General features: G+C 35.0%; 1 protein-coding gene across 1 annotated transcript in view; it reads left to right on the forward strand.

Annotated features, from left to right (window-relative positions):
• Positions 1–835: 835 nt before the first annotated feature.
• The window catches only part of GDAP1 (ganglioside induced differentiation associated protein 1), a 30,445-nt gene continuing 8,265 nt past the window's right edge, over positions 836–23,015 (forward strand). Inside the window, exons 1-3 of the mRNA XM_036742308.1 lie at positions 836–1,002; positions 1,842–2,034; positions 22,167–22,340. Coding sequence (XP_036598203.1) covers positions 889–1,002; positions 1,842–2,034; positions 22,167–22,340 — 481 coding nt within the window. The 5' untranslated portion in view covers positions 836–888. The remainder of the gene's footprint in view (positions 1,003–1,841; positions 2,035–22,166; positions 22,341–23,015) is intronic.

The following is a 23,015-nucleotide window of genomic DNA, read 5'->3' on the forward strand; positions in this document are numbered from 1 at the left end:
AATATTACATTTGTAAATAAAGTAAATTTGATTTTTGGCTGTATACATAACAGATTATGGGTTGGTATGTACAAATCAGAGACCAGATTGTCTCTGTATTTCCCTTAAGAAAAATACTAATAACTATGAAACATTTCTTTACTGTTATGTTTATTTATAAGGACTAGAAGAAAAACAATCAGGAAGGTGTTTGTGAAAATGGTGAAACAACAGTTGCAAAACAGAACAAAACAAAAAACTCAAAATAAAATAAAAACCAAATCTAAGACAACAAGGTAGTATTTTGGGCAAAATGATACTTTACCACTGCTCCAATGACATTGACAATAACTGTTGTATGATAATGAATGCTGTGTATCATGGGTAAATGACATATACTTTTTGTTTAAAAATAGATTTTTCCATATGTAAAAGAATGCTACAGCTCCTTAGTGGTGCAAGATAAAACTTCAATATTCCACTTCCTTTCAACTAGTTGCTTTGCCACTAAACAGAAACCCGACAATTAGCAGTAGCCTCAAGCCAAGAAGAAAACTTGCCTGAGCAGTATTTTCTCGACTGATGAGGAAATTTGCACTTAATATTATTGGTTCTGCCTTTTGGTCTTCATGCCTGCATTCACATTTGAAAAACTTCAGATTCAATTAAACTCAATAAACTATTCAGTAGCAGAATTGTCATCTCCTAACCTGCCTAGGTAGTACTCTGCTTCTCCAGGTTTACAGAAGCCAGTAGTAGCCTTTGCGTCTTCCCAGGCAAAAAACTACAATTCCCAGTAGCCTTTTCGAAAGCAAGAACTCAGTTTTTTCTTCCCTGGGAGGAATCAATAAAAAAAGGACAAAGCGCGGAGCAGTGTGGGTGAAAGAACAGAGACAAACACACTCAGAAATGGCTCTGAAGAAAGATGAGCAAGCAGGGGATATGCTGCCGACTAAAGGGGAGTCTGACTCAGAAGTTAAGCTCGTTCTCTACCACTGGACTCATTCCTTTAGTTCCCAAAAGGTAAATGTTCGGGGAGGTCTTGGCACGGAATATTGGGTTTCAGCACCGGGACAGCTCCCTTAGGTTGTTCATTTATGCTAGTCCACCTTGGCTGGAAGAGGTGGCCACACCCGCCTCTGACACTCCAGCTTGGGCTTTTATTGGTCCCTCAGAGGGGAGCGAAGAAAAACCAACCCAAGGAATGAAGTGGATTTGCCCTATATAGCCATAACCCAGAATGACAAAGGCAGTGCAGATTTGTAGGCCTTGAAAGCCTGGCCTTTTAGTAAATAAGGTGGAGAACTGGGAGAAAGGGTTCCAAGAAGCCATTTCACTTCTCAATTAAATTATTTATAATGAACACCAACTTCTAAATGCACGTCCTCCCACTCTGCTTCTTCTCTTCCTTCTCCCCCTTAACCCCATAAAGCATCATTTACCTTAGTTTCAGGTTTTGGCAATGTCTTAGGCTTGTCCAAATGGAATCAGACAGGGTTTGTGGTAGAGTTAGATTGCATATGGTCCTTGAGGACAGTGACTGGTTTCCATTTTGTTTTTGATTCTGAGAGCCAGGCTCAGGGCTTTGTACATAGAAAGTGCTTTATAAAAGCTTGTTGCATTGAATTATGTATAAAATAGAATTTTAGAATAAGAAGACAAATACTATGAAAACCAGCCTCAGTAGGTTATAAAAACAAGAAATATAGACTTTTATCAGTACTTTTCTCACAATTCTTGGATATATAGATAGCAGTTAAAAGAACATGCTTTACCAAGGGATTCAGAAGATGCTTAGTAGAATCAAGAGAAATAATTTAATCTAGAATACACACTTTTGTAACCATTGTGAACTCTTTCAGGTACGCTTAGTAATTGCTGAAAAGAAACTGAAGTGTGAGGAACATGATGTAAGTCTGCCCCTGAGTGAACACAACGAGCCATGGTTTATGCGTTTGAACTCTTCTGGAGAAGTGCCTGTCCTCATCCACGGGGAAAACATTCTTTGTGAGGCAACTCAAATCATTGATTATCTTGAACAGACTTTCGTGGATGGTAATGTTAAGGCTATTTGTGATTTCTTTAGTTTTGATTTTAGAAGTGGCAAATTTTCCATTTCCATAAGTATACACCAATACATTCAGCAACAGATACTATAAGCTTTATCTCAATCGATGTAACTCCATTTTATTTTATCCATGTAAATTAAACCCTTAAAAACCTTTGAATGTCAGCCATTCAACAGATATTTATTAAGCATCTGCTACATGCCAGGTACTTTTCATTGAATGTCTTTCCATTTAAATCCATTTTGACAAAGACTTCAGATAATATAAATTCTTGGAAGGGAATCAAAGTAGGTGAATCTGCTCTGTTTGCTAAGAAAATATAGTAATTGAAATAAAACTCATGTTTTCACTTCTAAATATAATATATACCAAGAAAAAAATCAACCTCTTCATTTCCACTAAAGTGGTGATTATTTTCCTGGCCAACGTCTCTCAAGAAAGTGTGTCATAGAAGACAGGAAAGACTAGAGGGGGACCAAAGTTTAAAGCTGTGAGAAAAATACATGTTCAGCTTTTAAGTTTGGGGACATTACTTGTTCTGGAAAGCATGGGTTTTATCCCTTTCTTTTCAGAAGACAATAGAAAGCCATCTTTTTCTGAAGTTAAAACAAGAATGCTTTGAGGAGACAGGCACCACCATATGTTGTCCTCACAAGTTTGTAAGAGAACTAGATAGAGGACTCTAAGACTACTTCTCTTTTTTTCTTTAAAAAATTCCTCATTTAAAATTTATTATCTCATTTTTATTGGTGACTTTATTTCTAAATCTCACTTATTTTCAAATGTATACCTTCCTTCTCTTACCCAGAAATCTATTCTTTGTAATAAGATTAAAAAGAAAGAGAAAAAAACAATTCAGCAAAACTGAACAACACCTTTTGTCTAATGGTATGATATATTCTATACCAATATAGTCTTCCCACTTTTGTAACGAAGGGAGAGAGATGATTTTTCTCAGCTCTTTTCTGGGTCCAAGCTTGGTCATTGTAATTATGTAGCATTCAATTTCATTTTGTTCCTTCTGTCCTTTCACATGTATATGTATATGTATATGTATATGTATATGTATATGTATATGTATATGTATATGTATATGTACATGTATATGCCCATGTGTATGTATATATACATGTATATGTATATATTTTCCCTAAGTCTGTTTGCTTCATTATGCATCAGTTCACATGTCTTCTTTTGCTTCTCTGAAGTCTTCGTTCATATGTCAATTTTTATGGTGTAGTGATGTTCCATTACATATAAGGACAATTTGTTTAGTCATTTCTCATTTGTTTTCAGTTTTTTTTTGCTACCACAGAAACTACTTATATGATTAGTTTGGTGTATATGTGACCTTTGGTATATATCTAACAATGGGGTCTGAAGGTCAAAGGGTATGAGTGTCTTAGTGACTTTTAAGAAACATATTTCCAAATTGCTTTCCAGAATGGTTGGATCAAGTCACAGCTCTATCCATAGCATACTAGTGTACATATGTTAGCATGGCACCTTCAACATTGATTATTTCTATGTTTTGTTCTCTTTCATAATTTTCTAATTCTGTTTCCCAAACATGTCACATGGTTCTTCAGTGGCTACCAGATGGGGATAATGTCACTGTAGTTAGAAAGAAGCCAGGGAAGTCACATGAAATTGACAAAAACAACACATAAAATTTAAATTATTAGATCAGGTAAACATCTGAAGTGCTTAGAAACAAGATGCCTTTATGGAAGCTGAATGTGTATAAAGTCAGAGAGGTAGATAAGAAATGGGCCAGCATCCTACCTTTTCTGAAGGTGCTTCAGTATCTTCAGAGAACTCTATTTCCCATTGCTTTAATAGGAAACTACTTTTAAAATAGCCTTTTTTCCAAATGACCTAAAAGAGGGAACATGGTTATGGTAGGAACAATATTCTAACCACATCTCATGGTACAAAGTAAGACAATTTTTCCTTGTAAGGTATCGAAACCAACCTTGAGACTTGTTTGAACTAGAGCTCTAAAACCTCAGAATGTTGAAATCATTTCTATGTCACCTGAGTACAAAGCAGCTACAAAGAACTCAAGTAGTTTTCTGAGGATTGGATGGTTGAAAACTATGGTCTACTCAGATAAGAGAGCTTCTCTCAATTAAGTAAACCAAAGGTGTCCTTGATGCCTTCTGTAGTCTGCCATGGCTAAGTAAACAGCCTTTTGTTAACTATTGAATGGTTTTCAAATATCTTATTTTGTTCCAGTACTAAACTTGAACTACCAGAAGACTGGCTTGAGTCAGGCCCAATCTGAACAGTGGTGAACTACTGTACTTGAGTTTATCAATCACTTATTATAAATTAAAAACTTGGGGATCCAGACCAAAAGTGGATTCTGTTATTCTTACTGGTATAATGTAATCTGAAGAGAATTTCTTAATTTTTCTTTGCTTGGGAAAAATTCCACTAAATGTTTTCACATCTAAGGTGCTCGTTGCTGGATAAGGCTAATAATGGTGAGCAATTGGAATTTCCTGAGGGAGATGTTAGCTAGACAACAGGACAGTTATGTGGGTTCAAAACTTACTGAAAAAATGGATCCAAAGTGTAGTCATTAATGGGATAATGTAAATTAAATCTCTATTAAAGTGTCCCAGGTATCTGTTTTTGGTTCTGGACTGTTTCACATTTTTTAAATTACTTGAATGAAGGTATAGTGTATGCTTATCACAATTTCAGATGCTATGGAACTAAGAGATATAGCTAATATTTAGTTTGGTAGAGTAATAGTCCAAAAATATTTTAACAGACTAGGATATTGGACTGAATCTAATAAGATGAAATTTAATAGGGAAAAAAGTAAAATTGTTCATGTGGTTTTAGTAAAATTAAACTTCGAATGTATCAGATAGGCAAAGTATGGCTAGACAGAAATTTGTATTTAAAAAAAATCTAAGGATTTCAGTAGACCACAAGTTTAATGATTCAACAGAGTGACTCAGAAGCCAAGAAAATAAATATAATGTTGGGCAATATAGTTCCATTGTACCCTGGCAAGATCAGACTATACCTCAAGCATTGTGTTCCTCTCTAGATATTACATTTTAGTGAGAACATTGATAAAGTAGAGTGCACAGAGGATGGCAGTATGGATAGTGAAGAGCCTTCAATTAATGCCATATGAAGAATGGCTGAATGACTTGGTGATGTTTAGCTTAGGCAAGAGAAAACTAAGCTGAGGTATGATGGTTTAAGAGTACTTGAAAGGTCACATGAAATAGGGATCAGACTTTATGCTTGGACACAGAAGTAGGTGTAGGGCTTTTGATTTATGTAATAGAAATTTCTTGTCTTCTTTTCATAGTTTCTAGCTTCTATTGTTGTGTCACCTCTTCCTGTTTTCAGCGCATCCTTCCAACATCTAATTTTCTGCCTTATTTTACTCATTCTATAATAATAATAATAATTACCATTTATATGGTACCCATTCTGTGCCAGTCATTGTGCTAAACACCTTACACATATTATCTCATTTGATCCTCATAACAATCCTGTGAGGTAGATGCTATTATTATTTTCATTTTGTAGATGAAAAAACTTTGGCAGATAGAGTTGAAGAAGCTTGCCCAAGGTGACACAACTAATAAGTGTCTAAGGCTGAATCTGAATCAGTTCCATCACTATTGCCTTGTCTAGCTGTTGGTACCCAAGTTTGTGGACCTTGTGACAGTTATTTTGTTCAGAGTTAGTTAGTTTACAGTAATGTAATAGATGGTGGAAATCTTCAGACCTCTGAATAAAGACGTTGCAATGGTTTGCTTCAATCCTTGACTCTTTATCCCTCTAAATTTTGAAGCTGGAACCAAATACCTTCCTCCTGTAGGTTTAGTTTCACACTAGATTCTGGGACCAATTATGCATGGGAGGGATATAAGGAATCCCATGTCAGCAGTTTATTGGTTAAGTATCATCAGCTGTGTATACAAAAGGGTTTTATTCTGGCCTTATACCTTACTTCTAATAATTGGTTCCTTGTGTTTGAGTTCTTTCATTTAGTCCTTCCCTGATATCCTAATTATTGCGATAATAAGGTTTTGCTCTGTAGCTCTAGTTCTTTAATAGCCAAGAGTCATTCCTCTCAAGTTCAGTCTTTATAACCACTATTTACTTCAGTACCTTCATTGTGATTACGCCCCACTTTTGGAGATTCATATGGGTACAATGATACTGGAAAAGAGCATCTAGACTAATTTTGGAATCATCAATCATTAATCAAAATTATCTAGAAATATTTTGAAATAGGGGATGAAACTAAAGGCCTTGCTGAAGGTAAAGGATTCAGAAGAGAAAGGCGTATTTGAGAAGTAATCAGCTATTTAGGAAGAGGCCTGAGAATAGGATTTATAGTTCTGAATCATAGTTTAAATATAAGAATGACAAATTCCTGACCAGGGATAAAGTGGATCTAATAAAGACTGGCAAGAAAATATTTTCATTGAGCCTTGAAAATCTAATCAAAAGAATTTTAAACTGAAAAGAAAGAGAAAGCTACATGCATCCACTAAGCTAAATACCACAGAGAAGAGCTACAACATAGAAATAACAGTAACATGGAGACATCCAGAAGTCTGCCAGGATAAAATGCAGGAAAGGCACCAATAATTAAAAAAAAAAACCAAAACATGGTCTGAGATGTCTATATACAGATTCACAAAATATATGTAACAAGCAAGTTGAACTATATATCCTAAATTGAATAGGAAAATTTGAGCTCAAATATATTACTTTGATATGGTCAAATGAGAGCTAGAAATGGAATACGGTTCTGAAAGCAAATACCTTATTCAAAAGAAACAGGATAAGTAAAAAAGGGCTTGGCCAGAGTAGCATCATGTAGCAATATATTAAGAAGAGACACTTAAGTGAGGAAATTAAGAAACCAGAGCCAGGAAGTGTGGTGGAGAGCATTTGGGTGGAAATCAATGGAAACAGAAATAGAAGCAATATTATAATGGTATTATACTGCAGAACACATGTACAAAAATAGGAACTGTATGCAGAGTTTGTAAAACAGATGACTGGTTTGGCACAGAGGTATGAGACAGTAAGGGTGATACACTTCAATTATATCAGCAAAGTCTAGAGTTATCCTTTGAAAAGCAGAACAGCTTGACTTGCTTTAATGATAATTTCATCTTTCAAATGGGTAGGGGACACAATTAAGCAAGAAAAATTTTACTTTTTGTTTCCTTCTACAGTGAACATTAGTTAGTTATATGGAAATTATGGGAACCTTTGGGAGAAGTGACAAATTGAATTTTGAATTTGAAATATAGGACAGGAAAATAGTGAATATCCTAACATGATGCTTAGGTTTTAGTAAAAGAGATTTCAAAGAATTCAGAGAAAGGATAGATAAGATCTCATGTACTAAGATTTTATAGGGGGAGTTTTTCCAGGCTAAATCAGAAGATCTCAAGAATGAAATTCTGAAGATGCTAAGAAAAACAAAATCAAAGTTCATTGTCTAATGAGACTGATATGAGTGCACAGGAAAACTAACAACCACTGTAGGAAAAAAGAGAAATGTACAGAATATGGAAATAATGGTATGAAGGATGTCCAAACATTGCTTGGTCCTTTAAGAATAGTGTATGGTGACTTCTGATTCTCGTGAAGAGCCCACCAAGCTCCCAGCAGCAGGGGTCATGCTTGATACAGAACTCAAATTCTACACTTCCTTCTGGATATTCCCTCAAGTGCCACAGAGATACAAATAGTAGAAATTTTCTCAGGTTGCAACAGGAGTGAGGTACCTGATAGCAGCAAGGAGAAGTAGTGCTCTGTGTAATAAAAGAGCTTGGCCAGAGAACTGAGGAACAGAGGGAACTTGTGCAGAATGTGTGTGTGTGGGGTGGGGTGGGGTGGGATGGGAGGGCTCTACTAAGTGGAAAGGAAAGAACCCAACATCTATCTGGGAACAGTTCTGTCTCCCCAGAAGTCACTTGGGGCAGAAATTTGGGCTGGTGAACTGTAAATTCTCCAGCATGGGAGGAAACAGACAGTTTTAAGATCTAGTCCCCACACAGCAATTGCCATCAAAGAGGAAGGAGTCAGAAAGTGAGCAATAGGATAAAATAAAGAAAAAAACTAAAACCATCAACAATCTCGGGAGAAATTTGAGGAAGAATACTTTATTAAAGACTTTGAACATAAACAGATAAATCAACAGGGAAGATATTACTAAAAGATGGGAAAATGGTCTCCAGATCAGAGAAAAGAATTCAGACATCAATTAAAAACAGTATTGTGAGACAAAGGAAAATGAATTAACACCTGATGAGGCAGAGGACCCTTACTATTTTGAAGAGAGCATGGGACCACAGCAAGATGCTCTTAACAGAAATAAGAATTGTGAATGCAGGACTTATGTCCTACCTAGCAGAAATAATTGGCAGAATAGAAAACCTTGGATCCATGGTAGCAAATCTCACTAAAGAAACAAATGAGAGAATAACTGAGAATACAAAAACAATTATATTAAAATAAAGTGAGCTCTCCCTATGAACAAAATATGTAGATCTCAAAGACAAGATGCATAGAGATAACTTAAGGATTATAACACCCTGAAAAGAGTACAAGTCAAAGACCTGAACACCACAATGCAAAAAATGATACCAAAAAAACTTCTCTGAGCTTCTGAACATGGTAAACAAAGTGTCAATCCAAAGAATCCACAGATCACCTCCAGAAAAACATCCTAAGCTGCAAACCCAAGACAAATAATGGTTAAATTGAACAGTTCTGTTGAAAAATAATAAATTCCGCAAGTTACCAGCAGAGAGATCTTCAAATATAAAGGAAATTCAAATAACACAACTATCTGCATTGCCTCTCCCATACCCCCCCCAAAACCCCCAAACCTTAGGAGAAAATGGAATATGCTCTGAGGAGCAAAGAAGCTCAAGATGCAACCTAAGGTCATCTATCCTGCAAATCTGGGTCTAACCATTAATGAAAAAAGATGGATATTCAGTATAAAAGAACTCAAAATATCCCTATAAAGAAAGCCGGGCCTGAGGAAATTATTTGCTTCTGAAACACCTCAGATAGCAGAAATATGAGAAAGCTAAAGAAATACAGCAACCAAGAATGACAATAAAAAAATGAAACCATTAAGAGGGAAGGAAGGAAGGAAGGAAAAGAAACATGGGAGAAGAGAGATATTCCATAAAGGAAGTTCAGGACTTTACAATAGTTATTATCTATAGGGATTTGGTACTGAGACCATTCATCTTGCCTCAGCAGAAGGTGAATCAGAGCTCCTGGGGGCAACTGACATCAGAAGAGTGACAGGAGAGCAAAGATCAATTATGAAAATCATAACCAAGAACACTTTGGGGCATTTGTCACTGGTAGGAACTAGTATTTATAAGAATCAGGTTTAAAGAAAAAAGAGGGCCAAGGGAAAGATCTATAAGACAATATCTTAGAAATTGTTTAGAAGAAGGAACTCCAAATACATACCTTAAAAGTTTTAATTCCATGAGGATTTTGGAGACTGAGGACAGCCTAAATAAGTATCTGGGACATGAATCAAAGAATAAAAAGTAGAAATAGAAAAAGAGAAGATGAAGAGAATAAGGGCAAATCCTTTTTAGAAAAAAAGCACAAAAAATGAAATTAAAAAAATTCTAATGAACTGAACAAATTGAAGAGGAAGAAAGGAAGGGAAATTTTACTTGACTATTTAACCATTTAAGAGAGAGAATAAAAGAGGAGAAGAATTAAATGATCAGATAAAAGCAGGAAAAGAAAGGAACTAATAAGCAAAACTCCAAAATGAGGAAGAAGGGTAATAAACAAGAGAGAGACAGTGTGAGAGGAAGTGAGCCAGTGGGTATAGAATTGGCCTTAGGATAAATTAAGCTAAAATAAGTGAAGAAACATAGGACTGTGAGAAAATGTCAGAGACAAATGGAGGAAAACATAAACATAATTGTATTATCAGACAAAACAAAAATAAACATTCAAAACATATCAAGGAAACTACTTTGCTGAAAGGAGCCCTGGACAACAAACCAGTATCAGTATTAAACTTATACACTTCAAATGTCTTAGCACTGAAATTCATGAAGAAAAAAGTTAAATAGACTAAAGGAAGATATTGATAGTAATACAAAAAAGGCAGGAGATTTCAATGACCTCTCAGTTTTAAATAAGTGTAGATGAAGATAGAAAGATAAACAAAAAAAAAGCATAGAGCTGAACAAATTATGGGAGAGACTCAAGCTGAAAGACTTAGGTCTTTCTAAATGGTAAAGAATGTATGTATTTTGTAGAACCACATGGAATTTGTACAAAAAAGGTCCATGTATTAGGGTGCAGAGAAATTGCCAACAAATGTAAAAAGGCAAAATTAATAAATACAGACTTTACAGATCACAATACAACAAAAACAGCAATCAGTGGAAGAACCACAAACAAAAGCCACAGATCCAGATGAAGACTTAGCAATGAAATCTAAATAAGTGAGCCAAGAATAAATAATAAAAATAGTAATTATGTGAAAGAAAATGATAATGATGAAACAACATACTCAAATTTCTGGGGTAGCTAAAATAGTCCTCCGGGGAAAAATCTTGTCCCTCCATACATTAATAAAACAGAAAAGAGAGGGTTAATGAACTGATTATGCATTAAAATATAAGAAATAGACAAACCTAAAATAAACATAAAATAGGAGATGTTACATCTTAGAGGAGAAATAATCTGGAAACCAAAGAGACTGTTGAAATGACAAATAAATTACAATCTGTTTCTTTGAAATGGCCAGTGAACTTGGTAAATCTTTTAGCCAATGTATAAAAAAACAAGACAGTAGAAAATCAAACCAACAAATTAGCAAATAAACAAGAAGAAATCACAACACAACCAGACAAAATAAAAAGAATAATTAGAATTTATTATGCAGTTATTTACTAACAAAACAGAACATAAAAGAAATAGAGGAACATTTTAAAAAATATCCCAAGCTAACAGAACACCAAATAGAGATCTTAAATAACCCAATCTAAGAAAAGGTAATAGAACTAGATGTAAAGGAACTACTAAAGAGAAAAAAAAAAACAAAATCCTGGTCCTGATGCGTTTACAGGCAAATTTTTGCAAACTTTTAAGAGCCAATAGGATCCATATTACACAAATTATTTTTAAAAATTGAGAAAAAACACACCTTACTAGAATCAATTTGTTAGACAAATATAGTATAAACTAGGCAAGAATAAAGCACATAAAGAGACTATAGACTATAGACAAATATTATTAATTAATATTGATTCAAAAATTTTAAATAAAATATTGTCAGACTACAATCATTCATCCAAGCAATCATTCATCATGACCAAATTGAATTTATAGCAGGGAAGCAAGATAGTTCAATATTAGGAGAACAAGCAACATAATTGATCATATTGAAAACAAAAACATCTCAACCCACATAATTATTTCAAAAATTTCAGGGAAGATCTTTGACAAAGCACAATATTTATGCTAAAACCCTACAAAATCCAGGCACAGAGGGACCTTTTGAATATCATAAAAAGTATCTATTTAAAATCAGAAGTAAGCATCATATGCAATGGGCGTATACCATTATTTCCCCCAACAAATATAGGAGTAGAGCAGGGATGCTTGCATTACCCACTGTCACTCTCTATACCTTTGGAAATGCTAGCAACAGAAATTAGACAAGAGAGAGAAATTTAAGGAATAAAGATAAGTAAAGAGATAAATCTATTATTATTTGAGATGATATAGTTTTTTTTAACTTAGAAAATTCTTAGAAATCAACAAAGATACTGAGAAAAGAGCTTCAGTAAAGTTGCAAGCTACAAGACAAACTCTCAAAAATCAACAGTATTTCTATATAATAATGAAGTCCAAGAGGCAGCAATAGAAAGAGAAATCTCATTCCAAATAAATACAAAGTGCATAAAATATTTGAGGATCATTCTACCAAAGCACACACACACACACACACACAAATGTAGATTCATTTACAAAGTGCTCCTTAAAGAAATAAAGAGCAATTTAAGTAGCTGAAGGACTATTTAATGTTCATGGTTCAGCCAATGCCAATGTAATAAAAGTGAAAATCTGACAGTACTACAAAATTAATTTATACTTTTAATGCTATACTAATAAGATTATCAAGGGGACACTTTATGGAACTTGATTAAGTAATAAAATTCATTTGGAATAACAAAAGATTTAGAATGTCAAGAAAAATGATGTAAAGAGCTATGGTCCAGATCAGCAGCAGTCATCAAGATCGTCTGATATTGGTAAAAAAAATAGGGATAAATCAATGTAACAGACTAGACAAGGGAGAATCAGAAGTAGAACACAGTAGTTCAATATTTGATAAAGTAGGAAAAAAAAAATTGCCTAGGAAAGAACTCTCAATTTGATTTAAATAACTACTGAGAAAACTGAAAAGTTGTCTGGAAGAAATTAGGCTTATACCCATACATTTTAATACCATATTTCACAGTACATTCTAGATCTAGATTGATGTATTTTGTTTTTATATCACCATAGTTTCTTGCAATCTCAAAGAGCCCTTCCATATAGCAAATAATATTTTTCAAAGACAAAAAAGAAAAAGAAGAGGAAAATAGCTGAAGAATATATTAAAAAAGTCTGAAAATATGCACAATGTACAACACATGTGGGCCTTCCCTTCAGCAAAGGTGTGGTTTGGGAATGTCTTTTCATATCTGTTCTTTTGAGGCAAGCTTGTTTATAATTTTACAACACTGAATTTTAATTTTTTTTAACTAGTTCTTTCTATTTACATTGTTGAAGTCACTGTACATATTGTTTTCTTGGTTCTCCTTCAGTCTGCATTATTTCAAAAGACCTTTCCATATTTCTCTGTATTCATCACATTCACCATTTCTTACAACACAGTAATATTCCATTACATTTACATATTGCAATTTATTTAGCCATTCTCCTATTGATGGACATCTATTTGTTTCCAATTCTTCGCCAACACAAAAAGTGCTGCTATAAACATTTTTGGTGTATAGGGAAACTTTCTTCTTGTCAATGGCCATGCTGTGGTACAAGTCTAATAAGAGAATATCTGGGTTGAAGAGTATGGTCATTTTAGCCACTTTATTTGCATAATTCCAAATTGCTTTCCAAAATGGTTGTACTGATTTTCAGCTCCACCAACAATGTACTTGTGTACCTATCATTCCACAATTCCTTCAACATTGACTATTATCATTTTTTGTCATTACCAATATGCAGGGTGTGAGAGGAAACCTCAGAATTGTTGTTATTTGCATTTTTCTTTATTATTAATAATTTAGAGCACTCTTTCGTGAGCTCATTATTAGTTTTCAATTCTTTTCAGAATTGTTTGTTCATATCCTTTGACCATCTATATATTGATAAATATACATTTATATATGTATGTACATATATAAATTATTTGTTGATTGCTTGTATATCTTGGATACCAAGCCTCTATCAGATAAATTTGGTTTAATTTCTCCCCTCCCATTTGACAGCTTCTGTTCTTATTTGATATACATTAATTTTGTCTGTGCAAAATCTTTAAGTTTCATATAATTATAGTTATCTACTTTATCTTTTGTAATTGCCCTTATCTCTTGCTTGGTTAAGAATACATCTTCTACCCACAGCAGAGAGAGGCATATGATTTGGTTCTATTCTAATTTTTTAATAGTATGATCTTTTTTGTCTTTGAAAAATAATACTATTTGCTATATGGAATGACTCTCTGAGATGGGATCGGGAGGAATACTGGGAGAAACTATGGTGATATGAAAACAATACATCAATAATACTTTAAAAAAAAGAATAATGTAGTATATGGGACTCAAAACCTGGAAAGGATGAGGCTAGACACATATACATATTAAATGTAGGTGTTGGGCTTGTTAGGAGAAAGACAATTACTTTGCTTCTTGGACTTAGCTTTCTTTTTATGCCCTTTCCCTCCATTAATTTGTACAGGAGACTAGAAGAATCTTGTAGTTGAAAAATTACTTTTCCCTACACTCTTAAAAACCCAAAGTCCTTGGCAGTTTGTGAGAAGTTTCTATACTGATGTTGACTATGTGAAATTTAGTAATTGGAAATTAAACAGAGAACAACAAGGAATTTCTAAACCTAAATCAATGAAGATTTTGATAGAGGCTCTGCCTTTGGTAAACACGAAGTAAGAATTTTTAAAACAATGAATTTAAGTCCAAACACACTAATTAGTTAGGACCCTTTTCTGTTCTAAAGAGCTTGACTTTTGGTTCAAGGCCTTACTTTCTGGAGAGGAGCTCCCACCTACCTCCCATTCAGGCGAAAGCTCTGAGAATTGACAGACTATCCTTCTGGGAGAAAAATTTCTAAGGATTCTTTTTTATATAGTTTGATGGATGTTAGGACTGACTTTGCCTTCCTGAAAAGCTGTATCTAAATACTTGTATTTTAAAAATTATTATTAAATTTTATTTTTAATTTATGGAATAAAGCAAGCATTTCCATAACAGAACACGAAAAAAAAAAACTGACTACACATAAAACTGCAAATCTACTAGGCACAAGTTGCTATTCCTTTCAAATATGCAACAAAATTATCATGTAAATTTCTTTTTTCCTCTTCCTGCCCACCCTAGAGTGGCTACCATTAGACACAAATAGGTATACATATGTCAAATTATTCTCTACATACTTCTATTTATCAGTTCTTTCTCTGGATGCAGATAGTGTTTTTCTTCTTATGTTCCTTATATTTAATTTGAGTATTTATAATAGTCAAAATAACTTCTTCATTTAAAATAATTCTTTTTTTTTCTGGTTTTTGTTTTTGGCAAGGCAATTGGGGTTAAGTGACTTGCCCAAGGTCACACAACTGGTACACATATCAAGTGTCTGAGACTGGATTTGAACTCAGGTCCTCCTGACTCCAGGGCCAGTGCTCTACTCACTGCACCACCTAGCTGCCCCTAAAATAATTCTTAAAACAATATTTTTCTTACTGTACCTAATGTTATTTTGGTTCTGCTCATTTCACTCTTCATTATCTTATGCAAGTTTTCCCATGTTTTTTCTAAAATCACTGAGCTCATCATTTCTTATACCACAGTAATATTCCATCACAATCATGTGCCACACATGTTCAGTCATTCCCCAATTGATGGACATCTCTGCAATTTCCAGTTCTTTGTCACCACAAAGAGCGCTGCCATAAATCTTTTCAGAACATATAGTCTCTTTTCCTTTTCCCCTAATTATCTTTGGAAATAGACCAAGTAGCGGTATTGCTGGTTCAAAGGATATAGGTAGTTTAATAACTATTTGGGCATAATTCCAGATTGCTCTCTAATATGGTTGGATCAGTTTACAGTTCCACCAACAATGAATTAGTGTCCCAATTTTTCCACATCCCCTGCAACATCTGATAGATGTAATATGATAACTCAAGGTTGTTTTAATTTGCATTTCTCTAATCAGTAATGGTTTAGAGCATTTTTTATATCACCATAAATTGTTTTGATTTCTTCATCAGAGAGCTGCCTGTTCACATACTTTGACCATTTATTAATTGTGGGATGACTCACATTAGATTTGACAAAATTCTTTATATATTTTAGATATGAGACCTTTATCTGATAAACTATCAAATAAAGTTTCTACTTTCTTTTTCATCTTGGTGTAGCACCAATGCAATACTCACAGTGGCTATGAATATTCCAGTGTAGTTCTGAATTGCAAAATATAACAAACTCTCTATCTGGAAGACAGAACCAAAATATTTATTCAAACACCAGAAAGCTGAATCCCCAAACCAGAAAGCCAAATCCATGATAGTAACCAAGAAGTCTATACACGGTACCAATGAAGAGGGCACTGTCATCCCTAAGCCTTCCCTCTATTAGGGCCTTCCCACAGCAAGGGCAAAATCACTCCCTTTCTCACTCACACTAGTGCCTGCTCTCTCTTTCCCAGCTCTGACTGCTCTGTCTCACTTCCTGCCAGTTCTGCTCCACCTTTCCTGCTCCACCCCTTCCTTCTCCACCTGTTTGGCAAGCTCGTCCCACCATAGGCTCATGTGACTCAGACTTCCATGTGACTCAGACAGGTCAAATGGGCCTATTTATGGATGGGAAGATGTTCAAACTGTATTACCATTATACTTGGTTACATTTGTTTTATTTGTACAACTCCTTTTTAATTTGATGCGATAGAAATTATTCGTTTGCTCTCTATCTCTTGTTTAATAATAAATTGTTTACCTATCCATAAGTCTGATAAGTAATATGTTCCATGTTCTTCTAATTTTCTTGTAAAATCTCTCTTTGTACCTAGGTCATATATCCATTTTGACCTTATCTTGGTAAATGGTATAAGATAGTGGCTCATGCCCAGTTTCCACCATACTGCTTTACCATTTTCCAACAATTATTATCCCAAAATCTTAAACTTGTCAAATATAAGGTTATTATGTTTATTTGCTGCCATAATTTGTTAGTGATCTACCTTTCTATTTCTTAGCCAGTACTGGATAGTTTTGATAATTACTGCCTTATATTTTAAGATCTGGTACTGCTAAACCTCTTTCTTTCACATTTTTTTCATTATTTCCTTTGATATTCTTGACTGTTTTTCTAAATGAATTTTGTTAATTTTTTCTAATTCAGTAAAAGATTTTTCGTAATTTAATTGGGATGGCACTGAATATATAAATTAGTTTGGGTAAAATTGTCATTTTTATTATATTGGCCCTGCCTACGAACAATTACTATTTCTCCAGTTATTTTAAATCTAGTTTTATTTGTATAAAAAGTTTTTTAAAAAAATAATTTTGTTTATATAGTTCCTGCGTTTATTTTGGCAGGTATACTCAAGGTATTTTACACTCTCTAGAGTTATTTTAAGTGGGGTATTTTCTTTTTTACTATCTCTTCTTGCAGAGTTTTATTTATGACATATGAATGCTGATGATTTATGTAGATTTACTTTATATCTTGCCTTCTTGCTAAAATTATTAATTATTTCAACTAAATTTTTAGTTGTGGAAGAATATGGCTCAGATTAATGGATAGAGAAAGGTTTATTGCTATTTTTCTTATCATCCTGCTTAATTAAATACCTGTGATTACATAGGTGCTTAATGCTTATTGACTGATTGACTATGATTTGATCTAATTGTATCCTCTTATTTATAAATGTAAATCATTGGTGGAGGTTCATAAACTCTGGTTTTGATTGGATGTAGACACATAGGGTGCTTTGATCCTTGGAAAGGTTTGTTTAGAGGACCCACGTGTGAGTTGGAAGGTGCTTCCATGTACTAACATTAACTATATTGGGGAAGAGAGTATCAAAGAAAATGTAGGACTGCTGTTCAAGGTACATGCCACAATGGTGATTCGTAATATAGAGAGGGCAGAGATGTTTGCTTCTTTTTTCTATGCCTTTGGACCAAAGCAGAACAAAAATGACTAGTTGGAAATTAATACCTAAGATAAAAAAGGAGATAGGAAGAGAATAAACAGTTTCCCTTGATGAATTCAAGTTACTTCATCTAGATGACCTACTTCCTTGGGTTCTGAAAGAACTGGCAGATTTGATTGCTGATCTATTGTCAGTGGTCTCTGAAAGATTGTGGAGAATGGGAGAAATATCCCAATATCAGAAAGAGGCAAATATCTAGAATTTCTTAATTTTTAAAAATCAATATATAATATTTGCATCATTTTTATTTCTGAGTGTTTCTCTCCCCATCTTTTCTTTTTGGTAAGGCATCTCTTTTAACAGAATATAAAAGAAAGAGGAAAAAAGTTTCATAAAACTAAACAAGTAATTAAATCTCTGTTTTGAGTGTTTTGGGGAGAAAGCAGAGAATGGTATTTAAAACTATAGGTCAGTGAACTTGACTTTATTTCCAAAGCAAAATTCTAGACTATAATGTTAAAAAGTATCAGTAATGAATGTATAGAAAAGGAGGCAGTGATTGCATATATGCAGCATGAAAAATTCTTACCAGATTAAGATTATTTACTGTATATATAATTTACTTAGATTTTGACAAAGTAGTTAAAATCTGTCTGGGTATTCTTGTGGTAAAGATGAAGAGATGCAGTTTCGACTATAGCACAATTAAATGTATTTGGAATTGGTTAAGTGGCTACACAAAGAGTAATCAAGATTTGACGTCACTTGGGCAGGAAGTCTCCAGTGGTACGAACCAGGGATCTGTGCTTAGATGTCTGTCTGTCTGTCTGTCTGTCTCTCTCTCTCTCTCTCCCTCTCTCCCTCCCTCCCTTCCTCTTTCTTCCTCCCTCTCTTTCCTTCTCTCTCTCTCTCTCTCCCTCTCTCCCCCTCTCTGTCTCTCCTCTGATTTTTGTCAATGATTTGGATAATAAAGTAAATAGAATGCTTATCAAATCTCCAGCTAATTAAAAGTTAGGAGGGCTACCTAACTCAAGGAATGACAGTGTCAGGATGTTAAAAGTTCTCTACAGGCTAGAACTTTGGGCTTAATTTAAAAAGATGAAATTTAATAAAATCTGAAAGGCTGTAATGTGGATGGGAAGGCTATATTTGTTCTTTCTAGCCCCAGAGAGTTGGATTAGGTGCAATGGATAGAAGCTGTAAAGAGATTAATTTAGACTTGTTATGAAAAGTGTCCTAACAAAAGTTGAATGATTTGTTTCAGGAAGTATTTGAGGAGGGAATGGGGAACCAAGAAAGGCCTCCTGCAGAAGGTGGTATTTCAACTGAATCTTGACAGAAGCCAGAGCTTCTAAGAGAAGGAGGTGGGGGAAAGCACACTGGGCATGAGGATAGTCAATGCAAAGGCACAGAGATAGGATGTAGAGCATTATGTGTGAAACAAGTAGGGGCTAAGAGGCAATTAGACCAGTATAGCTGGATTGCAGAGTTCATGTGGAAAAAGTTGGGAAGGTAGGAAAATGGTTGGCTGTAAACAGCTGTAAGTGCCAACAGAGTAGTTAAAATTTAATACTAGAGTAGTAGGGAGCCACTTGAGTTTATTGAGGAGTGGGGGAAGTGATATGATTAGATCTCTACTTTAGGGAAATCACTTTGGCAGCTACATAGTGGTTGTATTGGAATGGAGAGAAATTAGAGGCAGGGAGAAAAATCAAGCAGAGATTTCTGTACTTGGTACTACAATTTTTTTTTTTTATCATGGAAACCAGAAAGAAACTTTTGTGCTGAGTAAGTGGTCAGGGATGTTGGAAGTTCTGGTTGGTTTGTGAAGAGATTGAAGGCTGAGTATTGAAATGTGGCCATAAATTTTTGCAAATGAGTCACCCGGAGGTTGAATGCTTAGACCCTTCACTTGCCCCCTTTTCCCACAGGTAATATCAAGAATGAAGAAATGTGTCTTGTTGCACCTTGTATCAAGCCTTGTTGGAGAGTATTGTGCATTAGAAGTTTCCTTCTTGGTAAAATTATGCTGGCAGCCAGTTTTGGATTGGAGGGAGAGTTAAGTATTTTTCTAGTGTTTTGTGTAGGAGCCTGCATTTTTGCAGATGTAGGAGGAGAAAGGAAGAACAAAAACAACCTATTGCCCCCTGGAAATTTTGCTCATTGATCTGGCATGGGACTTTGCCTTGTTGCTCTTTGGAAATTGTCTGATACTGAATTTTCAACACTTTCTGTCGGACCAGTGTGAGACTTTCAAAATCTTAACTAAATAAATAATATATTGTAAGTGCTTAATACGTATTTTTTCAAGTTTTTTGTGCTATTGACATTAGTTAATAAAGGAGTTGTCAAATCAACAAGCATTTATTTGGCATTTACATGTGCTAGGCACATGCTTAGCTTTGGGAATACTTTTGTTGTTGTTTAGTCATTTTTCAGTCATGTCCAATTCTTCATGACCCAATTTGAGGCTTTCCTGGCAAAGATACTGGAATGGTTTGCCATTTCCTTCTCCAACTCATTTTACAGATGAGGATTTGAAGGCAAATAGGGTTAAGTGACTTGCCTAGGGTCACACAGCTAATAAATATCTGAGGCTGGATTTGAACTCAGGAAGAGGAGTCTTCCTGACCACCAGGTCCAGCATTCTATCCACTGTGTCACTTAGCTGCCTACTTGGGAATACACATACCAGTAGAAAGAATAATAGTCCTTGTCCTCAAAGAACTTACATTCTAATTGGGGAAGACAACACATGAAAGGAAATTGAAAAGGGGAGAAGTACCCTGGTAGGGGTGTGGTAGAGAAAGTCTGGACTATCAGAGCTGCATCCTGGAGTGGAGTAAAGAACTTTGTCATTCATTAGAAGTGATAAAGGAATGGTTAAGCAGGTTAGTTGAAACAGAAATAATTATGGAGTTGGCTAAGGAGATCCAGTGCTTTACTTATTCTCTACTCTTTTGTGAATCCTGTAGGGACTTATTGTTAACTATGAAGTCACATGATTCCTGTCTCCTCCTTGGATGATCTCTGGAATTTGTACCCTTTGAAAAAAACATCTCAAGAGAGGCATGGTTGTGTGGTTGAAAGACTACTGGCCTAGAAATTGCAAGTTGTGTCTTTGCTGCTACCTAGCTATGCCACCTTGGAGAACCATTTGACCATTCTGAGGTTCCATTTCCTTATCTGTAAAATGAAGCAGCAAGCTTCAATTATGCCTAATGTCTCAAACTCTAAAATGTAATGAATGAACAATGAATATCTAGTTGAGAAAAATGCAAACCTTAACTAGACTTGCTAGTTACCGTGTAGACAATGACAACCAGTCATTGATCCTACTACATTTTGAAGCTCTGGGTTGTGGCAATTGACTGGCTGGCCCCGCAAGGTAGGAGTATTCTCCATGTTTCTCAGAAAGTCAGCTATCTTTTCTCCTCTCACTTTGCTTTTCTCTATGGGGCAGTACCAATTCACTGTCAAGGTATATGTGGATTTGTAGATTTACCCAGTCAGAAACTAGTTCTTGAAACCCCGTGTATTAGGAAACTGTAGCTCCTTGAACTTAGTATACTTCAAAGAGTTCTAGTCACATGATTTTGGCATAATGGGGTTGGCTTTCCAGAGGAATTGACAAACATGCTTGGATAGTACATACAGTGGATTCTACTCAGCATAGATTCTATAACCAAAAAATAGCTAGCACACAATGCATAAAACTATGAAAATCTACCAAACAGATATTAGGCCACAACTTTCCAAAACTCTGGGAGCCCCTAACGAGTACAGAAGCTGCTTTGACATTCTAGGAATTCCATGATATGCACAGTCTGAATCTGCTTTCCTGTGGTTATGCCTTTGCAAGTGGGTGAAGGAGTACGATTGACAAACTCACACATCTAGTTGGGATGTTCTTTTAGTGCCAACAGAGAAGCCCCAAGGAACTCTAGATTGTGACTCATCATATGGAAGATAGATTCTGGAGCTGGGTGGATTTAGGACTATATGGAAGCTTCCACAGTGGGTAATTTTCTCAGTCCTGTCTGGCTGATTGCTGACAGTGAGGTCAGACCCTTTCAGCCCGCTATTGCCATTGCTTATCTGGTATAACTCTGAAATGGACCCTGACTGGGATCCCCTTTTGTGTCTGGGTTATATCTCTTTGGTTCCTGTTGGCCACCCTTAGTCAAATGTCTGCTATAAAGAGTAGCAGAATGGTGGAAGATCAGATAGATTCAAAGGGGCACTCTACAGATGAATCTAGTTCTCATATTTGAACTTTTGGACAGTTCCTGGGAAAGAACAGTTACAAGTAGCAATTTCTATGGGGCAAGATCCATCTTGCTCCCTGAAGATCCAACCTTATGCATAATGAATTTACACAAAAAAATTTTGAAGAAAGCCCCCCTCTGTTGGAGGTCTTCTTATCTGTGTTCATCATTCTGTTCATATCAGTGCCCTTGTGTATAATGCCACTTCATATTTTAATTGCCTAGTTAAGAACCCATGATTTACAATTATAATCCCTAATTCCTAATACAAACTTATTACTATTTAAATTCTACTAAGGTCATGCTGATAATTTTTATCATAATGTGTTTCTTTTTTGTCATGCTACCTAACTTTAATTTTTTTCTTTATGCATGAATATCTTAGAAAAGACACCCAGGTTAATACCTGAAAAAGAAAGCATGTATTACCCACGGGTCCAGCACTACAGAGAACTCCTTGACTCCTTGCCCATGGATGCCTATACACATGGCTGCATCTTACATCCAGAACTAACAGTGGACTCCATGATCCCTGCTTATGCAACAACAAGGATTCGCAGTATGTAAAGAGTTCAGGAACCTTGGGATTTATCTCACATTCCTTTTATAACTCATTTGTCTGATTTCCATCATTTCTTATGGTCATGGGTAGGGCTTTTCAATTTGTTTCACATACACTCCCAAGGTTATCATAGAAAATAGATACTTCCAGTTTACTAATCTGTGCCTTATATTAAGTAAATGTTTGTTTTTTAATTAGTCCAATTCCCCACTTTTATTTTGGAGCTCAAAGCTATATACATCACAAAAAAGGAGTCCTTTGTGGTAAGGTACATTGATGTAGTGGAAAAGGGATTGGACTTAATAATGTGATGACCTGGGTTCTTGTTCTGTTTTTTTTCCCACTGATTAGCTATAGAATTTTAGGGCACATTCTGCAACCTCCTCATGATCTCAACCTATGAGCCATGAATACCTGATTTATTCTATTATATTTCAATAGAGCTTGACTTTAAAACAAAGGCCTATATTTACAGTAGGCAATACTAACCTGAGGAAATTGATGGAACCCTTGCTGCTGAAAGGTTATTTTTATTTGCCTGTGTAATTTTTGATAATTATTATTTATTGATATTTCTTTCCCCCCAAATACTCTGGAGGAGAATGCTAAGCCTCAGTGGTTCTCCTTTGAATATGCTCATTAATTTTATGAATAATTCTTTAGATTTATTAA

Source organism: Trichosurus vulpecula, chromosome 1, assembly GCF_011100635.1.
Source record: "Trichosurus vulpecula isolate mTriVul1 chromosome 1, mTriVul1.pri, whole genome shotgun sequence".
Lineage (NCBI taxonomy): Eukaryota > Metazoa > Chordata > Mammalia > Diprotodontia > Phalangeridae > Trichosurus > Trichosurus vulpecula.